This window comes from Aptenodytes forsteri, unplaced genomic scaffold (genome assembly GCF_000699145.1).
Source record: "Aptenodytes forsteri isolate BGI_AS27 unplaced genomic scaffold, ASM69914v1 Scaffold534, whole genome shotgun sequence".
NCBI lineage: Eukaryota > Metazoa > Chordata > Aves > Sphenisciformes > Spheniscidae > Aptenodytes > Aptenodytes forsteri.
Genome location: NW_008795712.1, coordinates 8,418 through 17,696, shown reverse-complemented (window position 1 = coordinate 17,696; position 9,279 = coordinate 8,418). Strand labels below are relative to the sequence as shown.

The window sequence follows — 9,279 nt, the reverse complement described above, 5'->3', positions numbered from 1 at the left end:
AAAGGAAGAGCCGCTTCCCGGGCTGATTGCCCGAGTCTCCTGGGGCTGCTGCTCTGGGCTGGGAGCTATCACACCCTAGTGATGACCGCTGCTCTCTTGCCAGCCCTACAGCTCATTTGGAAGCGAGCTCAGGGGGACACAGCGGCATGGAAACTCCAGGAGCAGGCAGCGTGACTGCACGGATGGGCGAGAGGCAGTGTCTGGGCCTGGCATGGTTTAATTCATTAGTATATAAATGTCTTCCATGTGCAAGAGGAGGCAGAAATCTGATGCTGAAAAATCTCATAATATAGCGCTTTACTGGGGACGAGACTTCTGACTTCTTCCATCGTAGGAAGTGACTGGAATTAAGCTGCTGCATGGCCCCAGCATCAGCTATCAGCTACAGGCTCGGTTGTGCACAGCAATGCACGCAGCAGAGAGACCCAGCGGGGTCTCCGTCAGGGGCTCAAGGCTTGCTCTCAGCCCAGGGGGATCTCTGGGGGCAGGTAAAGAGTCCCGAGCTGCAGGCTAGAAGCAGGGAAGACACTGGTACCCGGGTTAGCTGGCTCAGATCTCTCCTGGGTAGCCCTACGTACGACAGGGAGTGTACAAACAACCTGGGAAGACACCCAGAAGCGGTCCCACCTGGCTAGGATCAAAGCTTGACTGAAGAAAAGATGGAGGTAAATCCCAGCAGGGCCAAGGGACCTTCTCCTTACAGCAGATGGAGGAAAGCCACGGCCCAAACCCCGTACTTAAAATGCTGATTCCCCGTCTAGTGAAACGGGGGAGTATTCAACAACCCCCAAACCACAGACTTCATCTTTAGGTCTTGGCTAAGCTCCTGCTTCAGAGATACCTCAGGACAACGGTATCACAGGTTAACCAGGAAAACAGGTGTTTCCAACTCCTCTTTTCTTATTCTCCCTGAACTGGAAGGGTGAAGTCTGTGCTGTAAAGAGTTACACAACTGCAGTGCTAAAGGGAACCAGGAGGACATCTACTTCATCCCTCTGCCCCACAGGGAGAACAACTTCACCAAATCAGCCCCAGCAGAAGTTGATTTAAGCTGTTCCTAAAACCCTGCGTCAAAGAGCAGCAAACTAAGGGCACAGTCCCTCTAGCTAACCTTCAAGCAAGCCCTTGCCATTTCTAGGCTTTCCTAGCTTGAAATTTCAACCCTAAATCTGAATGCCAGTTTAAATCTTCCCTACCAAAGCTCAACCCCATGATTTTCTCTTGCATCTACAGTGGACACAGAGAAGAAGCCATTCTCCTCCTCCATCATACAGAATTGTGCGTATTTCTAGACTTATCACCTCCCTACAGAAATCGCTTCCCTGGTCTAAGCAGCCCCAGCCTTTCAACCTTTTCTTAGGGGTCATTTGTCTACTTGGTCTCTTCTAGACTCTCTCCCCTGTTCCCAAGCATGTTGCCAAACCTGGACAACGACACGTAGGTATAAAGTAGAGAGGCATAATTGCCTCCCCTGCCTTATATATAAACCCTCCCACAAGCACAGCTAAAGGCAGCAGGTGCATTTTTACAACAGCCCCACATCGCCATCTGTGAACCCTGATCTCCAGCATGCTGCTGCCTCCCTCCCCACGTGGCTCAGAGCCATCTGCAAACGTTACACACTCTGTGTCACCTTCCAGGCTATCAATACGAAGGCGAACAAACCGCAAAGTCAGGACTGCCCTCCCTGGACGTGCCCTTTCAGGCTGACAGGGACCTTGCAACAGTAATATTTCACCTGAAGTTGTGCAAAACCTTCTAGACATCGGCCCTAGCCTGTATTTCCCTGGGCTTCCTAGGAGGACATCCCATGGGACAAACAATGAGCCTTCCTAAAGTCCAGACGCAACGTGTCCCATTTCTACCGTGCAGCCCGGGAAGCAACGCACGACAACCAGCAGGGAAGGTGGCGGTGGCGGCAGGGCTCTCTGCTGAGCAGAGGAGGCTGAGTGATGCTGGGCAAAGCCAAACCTGACAGCCTTAGGAGCAACGCCGGGGCTGCCGTCCAGGGGACCAGCAGGATTGCAGAGACTCACAGATGCACTGCTTTGTTGACACCGCTGCTCGCAGAGGATGCAGTGGATTAAAAGGTATCTGTATCTCGGGGAAGCCACGGCTACGAGGTCTGGATCTGCAGTGAGAGCTCCTGGTGCCTGTTCAGCCAGCGGTGTGCCAGGGTTGTGCTCTTCCACTGCATGCCCTCCTACCTGAGTAAGGGCAAACTCATGATAGTTCTCACACCAAGTGGACTTCATGGGCATTAGAGAAATCACGGGTCTATGGCTAGATGTCAGAGGAAAAAGCTCACACCTCCTAGGACAAGGACCCTGACAAAGGAAGAAATCAAGTTGATCTGAAATGATCTGGTGTCAGGACGCTCACACTATTTGGTCCTCCTACCAATCATGATGCCAAGAAGTAGCAAACCCCTCGACCTTCCCAGGTGCTTCACACGTCCTAGAGCTACAGTTCATGTGCTACAGACCTCTGAGAGCCAAGGGCAGATGGACACTGTGGTGTAGGACCGATGGAGAGGAGAGAACAGCAGCTCCATCACCCTGTTGACACGGGGCTGGACTGTGCACGCTGAAGAGCTGAGATGACCAGATACCAGCTGCAGCTTTCATACCGTCTAGCTGCCCCACAGAGCCAGCTACACACAGAAAAGCCCAGGGAGATCTGTTCCACTGCCTCCCCACATGGCACACGCCAGCCTTTTCTGTACCTGCACATCGTTCTCCAGCTGGATCTTCATGCTGTTATACTCCTCCTCATCCTCCACCCGCAGCTGATTCAGCTGTTTCTCAAACTCTTCCACCTTCCTCATACGGGCATGCAGGTATTCCAGCTACGGGCAAAAGGAGAACGTCATCTATCAATGGTGACAGCTTCCTCCCGCGATCACAGCTCCTTTGGCTAGCCCAAAGCAAGGTCATACATGTATAATGCCCCTGCAGAGCAGGCTGAAAAACGGCCCCTTTACCCCCCACACTCCTGAGGAACCAGCTGTCTTTGTGCACACGTGTCTTTCAAGGCAGCCCAATGGAGAGAGCAGCACTGGTCCTGGCAGCCTTTGGCCCCTCACTACAAGAAAGACACTGAGGTGCTGGAGTGTGTCCAGAGAAGAGCAACGAAGCTGGTGAAGGGTCTAGAGCACAAGTCTGATGAGGAGCGGCTGAGGGAACTGGGCTTGTTTAGCCTGGAGAAAAGGAGGCTGAGGGGAGACCTCATCGCTCTCTACAACTACCTGAAAGGAGGTTGTAGCGAGGTGGGGGTCGGTCTCTTCTCCCAAGGAACAAGCGATAGGACGAGAGGAAACGGCCTCAAGTTGCGCCAGGGGAGGTTTAGGTTGGATATTAGGAAAAATCTCTCCACCGAAAGGGCTGTCAGGCATTGGAACAGGCTGCCCAGGGAAGTGGTGGAGTCACCATCCCTGGACGTGTTTAAAAGATGTGTAGACGTGGCATGTAGGGACATGGTTTAGTGGTGGACTTGGCAGTGTTAGGTTAACGGTTGGACTCGATGATCTTAAGGGTCTTTTCCAACCTAAATGATTCTATGATTCTATGATTCTAAATTTCACACGGACCCTACCTCCTGTGCATTGTGGGCTTGGATGGCTTCCTCCCACTTCTTCCTGTTGTTGTCCAGCAGCTCTCGCCGTTCGAGCTCAAAAGCTTTCTGTGAAGGAGACAGAGCCCTTCACCATCACGTTGGCACCTCTCATTACCAGCCTTACACTAGTCCAGGCCAGCAGCCTCCAGGAGAGGATTGGCTGTGGAATGGTGCCACTCTCCGACGAACACACACTGGCCTGATCTCCCCTCTCCACACCCGGACCCCGCTGGCAGGGACCTCACACTGGGACCCCACGGGGACTGCTGCTATCAGCCACCCAAAGCTGGGAGGGGTGCTCTTGGTGGTGGGTAGCTCTGTGAGTTAACTGGAAATCGTTGCTGGATGATTAGCAGCGGAGCTTGGTCAGGCAGCCACCCGGTTCCACCTAACAAGACATCAAATGGGGAGAGATGCCCTCACTCAGCACCAAATGCAGGTTTGATCCGCGAGGTGGGACTTTGTGCTCTGCAGAAGGTAAGGCTAAAGAACCACAGTGGTCCCTTCTGGCTTTTAGAGAGACGAATAATCAGCCGTCAAACAGCAACAGCTTTCACGTGCTACTGAGTCGCTCTGCACTGAAGCACAGTCGTTCACAGCGTGGTATAAACCAGCCCCTCAGCACTCAGCACCATTCAGTGCTCTTGCTTGGCCAGATTTCAGCCTCGTTCACCGAGACGTCAGCCCTGCTGCTCTGGACAGTAGTCAACCCAGCCAGTGCAACGAGCCTGAGGCCTTTTTGCCATAGATATGGAGAAGCAAGTGGCTGCAGGTTTTCTCATGGGACTCTTCCGCCACCCTGTGAACTGGTTACCTCAATCTGCAGGAGTTTGTGACGGTAAGTTTTCAGCATGATCCTGATCTGTTCCTCCATTCTCTCCAAAAGCAGGTGGATATCGTCCGACTGCTTCTTAATGGCCTGCACGTATTGCTCGTCTTTGTTTTTCAGCTCCTGGAGGAGGAGAGCAGATGCTGAAATCAGAGAGAAGTATTTGACCAGGAATCCTCAGGGCCTAACTGAGAGGGTAAGACCCAGATGCTGCCTTTTCCAAAGGAGAAGAGGTGATGATTCCAAAGAGCCAGAGCAAAGAGCCAGAAAGTCAAGAAGTAGTTAGGAGGGAAGATGGGAGGAGAGACAGATCATCGCTGCCAAAAGGCCCAGGTGAGATGGAGTGGGAGGTGACATGCCTGCAGACACACCACTCCTTCTCTGGGGGCCAGGGAACCTGCTGTGGGGAAGGCTTTCTTCCGTCTACAAAAACACTCCCCCTCTCTGCTCATTTGCCTTTTTTTTACTGTGCAATCTGGGACCTGCCAGTTTGTCTTACTGCTACCGGTGCCCTGCGTGTCTGTCCTTTTACACTGAACAGTGCCAGGGCACCCCATCTCACCGTCCACACTGGGACACCGGCACTGCAGCTCCTGGCACAGTTTTGACCCGGACTAACTGACACTACATGGATCTCTGCAACGTACTGGTGAATTGAAGATCCAGACAGAGGGATGACTGAAGAGCCAGACAAGGATGACCGTTGCTTTAGAACAGCGTCCTCCAGAGCTTGAAGCCCCCCCGTCCTTCCTGGTTGTCCCTGCCTGGTCCCCACGCTACCTGCTGCAGGTCACCGATGAGCTTGTTCTTCTCCTCCAGAAGCAGCGCACACTGCTGCTGCTGTTGGTTCAGCAGCTGCCACAGCTCCTGCGGGATCGTCATCTCCTTGGCCAAGGCCCACTTGGAGGCGATCTCCTCAAACTTGTACGTGCTGGACTTGGCTTCATTCTCCAGCTTCTCCACCCTGCAGGCAGTAAGGAGCACACGGCAAACGCGGAGCTGGGGCAGGGCAGCACGTGCTTCAGACGTGGTTCAGTGGCCCACGCTGCAGGAGCACTTTCCTGCATAACCCACTTTGCATTCCAAGTGGCATCAAGATATCAGTGGAGCAGCAGCTTTCTTGCAAGTGCTTGTTAGAGCGTCACACAAGGGCAGAGCTGGCATCCTGCAGGCCCTTCTCTTCAGACAGGCATTTCCCCAGTTCCGCCCTTGCCCAGTGCTCTAACAACCGCTTACCTGGAGGAGGAAAGACTAAAGAGCTCAGCTCAAGCAGCAGTCACCTTTGCAAGGGGCACGAGTCCTTCTGCCAAGCAAGCTGTCTCTGGGCAAGAGGTGATGGACAAGCAGTGCCAAACAGCCTCCTGGCTACATCTAGACTTGGGAGTCAAACTGTCCGGAGACCACACTCCAGCTAAAGCCAAACAGCACTGAACAGCCCACGTCCATACTACGAAACTCTTTCCTCTTCCAAACAGAGGCACCATCCAACGTGCTCTGGGGATGGCCCTTGGCTCAGGCTGAACAGCGGCCACCACCGTTGCCACCCCCAAACCGGCTCTACGGGCAGTTCCTGGACACAGCACCTGGTTCCTTAATGAGATTCCCACTGGGAAACCAGCTGAGCAAGGGACACGGGTCTTGCTACAGCCAGCTTCCCATAAAATGTTCCTACAGTGCCCTCCAAAGGCAGTAGGAGCAAGGACTCAGCGTTTCCTAGCTGATCTCCGAGTCCTGGGGACAGGGCTGAAAGAGCCAGTCCCTTGGAGACTGCCCAGCTCCTCTGGTGAAGCAGGACGGGTTTGCCCAGGAAGGCACACAGAGAGGATCAGAGAATAATCGAGGCTGGAAGGGCTTCGGGAAATCACTGGCTCCCGGTCACAGCAGGATTAACTTCAATGTCAGAGCAGGTTGTGCAGGGCCTTGTCCAGGCATGTGCTGAGTATCTCCAAGGAGGAAGATCTCTACAACATCAGGGGCCCCTGACCCAGCATCTGACCACTCTCACCTCAAAGACCTTAATATCCAATTTCTCAAATTAGCACAGCCTCACCTTCTTCCCACTCCTCACACACAGCCTGATGTAGCTGTCCCAGCGCATTCCCATGGTGTGGCTAATAACTACCCCTATCTCCACGACCGGAGGGCAACCTCTGGAAACAGGCCATTTACTGAGCCACCTCTTAGCACAGGGTGGCACGTTCTCCACCACGGTGTCACCTCCAGGCTCAGGAGAGCTGCTCGGCAAGCCAGAAGCAAGGGCAGCTGCGCCTGTGCTTCTCAAGCAAGGAGACCACAAGTATACGTGGTACAGACTCCTGGTGAAAAGCTGAGAACCAGCTGTGTTTCTCACACTCTGGAGCTGAAGATGTGATGGGTCTGGAGGAGACTGGTAACCAGAGAGCCTGTAGGAGGAGATCGGTAACCAGGCAGTCCGTAGTACCGCAGTGCCACCTGGGGAAGCCACCGGCCTTGACCTGCAGAGCTCTGTAAAGATCCAGCTGTGGCAGGTGGGACCTGGAGGCTCTTTGTGTGCCTAAATTTTCCTTTTGAACATAAATTCAGTGTTGCCCTAACCTCTAAGCGTTCCTGGATGGCCAGGGTTAGGATGTCCCCCCAAAAGCTGCACCAACATCTGCACTGCTCCTTCCCAGCAGCACAGACCCACCGCGCAGTCTCTTACCTCTGCAGCTTCAGCTCTGCCTCCTCTGCCCTCCTCTGTGTTTCCCTCAAGTCAGCAGCCACCTGGATATTTGTCACCAACTGCGCGCCATCAAAGAGCAGCTTGGCCAGCCTCTGTGAAGTAGGTGGTACACGTCTCGCACCCGGAGACCCGAGCTCTGGAGGAAGGGATACTGGAGCAACTCTCGCTATGCCTGTCCAGGGTCTGGCTCCTATCCCCATGCTGAGGTGCCTACGTGGACCCATAAGCCCCGTCTTCCCATGCTATGGCAGGGTTTGATGAGCGCTGCAAGGACCGCAATGAACCCGTGGGTCCTCCCTCTCCTGGAAAGCCCTGCAGGCCATCAGCACCAAGAGGAACGTGCTCAGAGCACCTTCTTGTTTTGCTTCCCCTGCGTGTGCGGATGGGGCTAGGGGACTGGGTTGGGGTTTGGATACACGGTGTCAGTCCCAGATCCTTCCAATCCATGGGCTGTTTGTCACAGGGACATCATATCCCCAGGATCCAGCCCAAGAATCACCCCCCAGCCAGTCCTGAGGAGTTTCTGTCCCTGCTTCTTCTCACATAAACGCTGCTGTGTGACACTAAGCACTGCACAAAGCTAAAAGGAGGGTAAAGCCAAATGTCTAGAGGTCAGGGACCCGAGAGGACCTTCCTGTCCTACTGCCGCACCTGCCTGCTCTCCTCCATTTGCTTATGGCTCCTTCTCTGCTCTTCCTCCTCCTCAGCCACCTTCGGCTCTGCATCTTCTCCAAGGGCCTCCCTGGGCAGAAAGGGGGAAAAGACGGAACATTTTGCACCACACCATCTTCCTATTGCTCGGAGATGGCCTTGGATCTGGGACCCCAGCCCAGACTGCATGGTTCAGCGCAGCACACTTTGCTCTCTCTTCCCCTCGGCAGGTTTAGTCCCAGGCCAGGAGGTCCCCAAAGATGCAGAAAAGAGGCAGGAAAGGGTGGGACAGCCTCCGTGAGGGAAAATGGGGTCCAGGCTTCCCTTTCTGGAGCTGGGAGTGCAGCCCAGGGCTGGTTACTCCCGCAGCACAGGGCTGGGGGGATCAGCCCCTGTTTGCTTCCCAGAGGGAGGAGGGCAGGGGGCAGAGGCTGTCTGGGGGCAGCCCTTAGGTGGCTGTGCGCCATGAAGGCAGCCAGCTTCTGTCTGGAGCCACTTCAGGGTTGGCACCGATCCCACGCTAATTCCTTGGGATCAGTCTAACCTAAAGGGAAAGCTCTGGGATCAGGAAGGAGAAAACAAGCCTGTCTGGGTGGGAGTGGATGCAACTGACCTAGGTACAGTTTGGCCCCGTGGTTTGGTAACAGGATCCACAGGCACCTTGTTGTGGTTTACTCTCGGTTTGGAGAGGAGATGGTGGTTACCGCCACCGTTTTCCCCAGGCTGGGGGAAGACGGGACCCTGACCCAGCCCCAGCTCAGGAGAGGGTGGCAGGGCACTGCCACTTCACGGTCTGGTCCCACCCAGCCTTGAGGGGCCTCTGAGGCTTGGGAGAGGACCCCAGTTCAGTCCTGCCTTGGGGAAAGGTGTGCCCCATTGCCGGTGAGTCCCAGTTTTGGGAACAACATCGGCCTGATCCAGGAGGCCACTGGCCTGCTGCTGATCTTGTCCAGGGGGGCAGAGGGCCCATGGCAGGGCAATATCTTGGGGAAGGGGGTATCGCTGCCCCGGTGCTGGGCTGGGGACAGGACAGGGATGTCCTTGACTTTGGGCTGAGCAGGGATTGGGAGGGGTGGTCCCTGACCACCTGCCATTTGGCAGGGAGTGGGGAGTGTCTCTGACAGGTTCAGGATTCAGGGTGGTCCCTGACCCAAGGCCAGTTTGGGGAGAGGCCCTGGGTCCCATGAAGGCTGGCACGGCCATGTCGGGTCCCTGCCCCCTGCCAGTTCGTGGTAGGGGTCCTGGCCCCAGCGCCGGTGTGGGGCAGGGGATGTTCTGAGCCCTGGGGAGGGTCTCTGAGCCTGTGCTGGTCCTGGGTGGGGGGTCAGGACTGGGTGCCAGTTTGGGGCGAGGGATCTGGAACTGGCACCGGTTTGGGGGTGGGGGCACCAACCCCAGTGCCAGTTTGGGGAAGAGGAGATCATCTGCGACCAGACAAGGGGTTTGGGGAGAAGGTGCAGGACTTGGTGCCGGTTTGGGGCGG

The 9,279-nt window shown here is 55.2% G+C and overlaps 1 protein-coding gene across 1 annotated transcript in view; it reads right to left on the bottom strand.

Annotated features, from left to right (window-relative positions):
• Positions 1–7,887, bottom strand: part of DRC1 (dynein regulatory complex subunit 1) — a gene marked incomplete at its 5' end in the record, with an annotated part of 14,645 nt that extends 6,758 nt beyond the window's left edge. Inside the window, 6 exons of the mRNA XM_009283452.1 lie at positions 2,726–2,848; positions 3,595–3,681; positions 4,430–4,567; positions 5,225–5,408; positions 7,125–7,237; positions 7,797–7,887. Coding sequence (XP_009281727.1) covers positions 2,726–2,848; positions 3,595–3,681; positions 4,430–4,567; positions 5,225–5,408; positions 7,125–7,237; positions 7,797–7,887 — 736 coding nt within the window. The remainder of the gene's footprint in view (positions 1–2,725; positions 2,849–3,594; positions 3,682–4,429; positions 4,568–5,224; positions 5,409–7,124; positions 7,238–7,796) is intronic.
• Between the last annotated feature and the right edge of the window lie 1,392 nt (positions 7,888–9,279).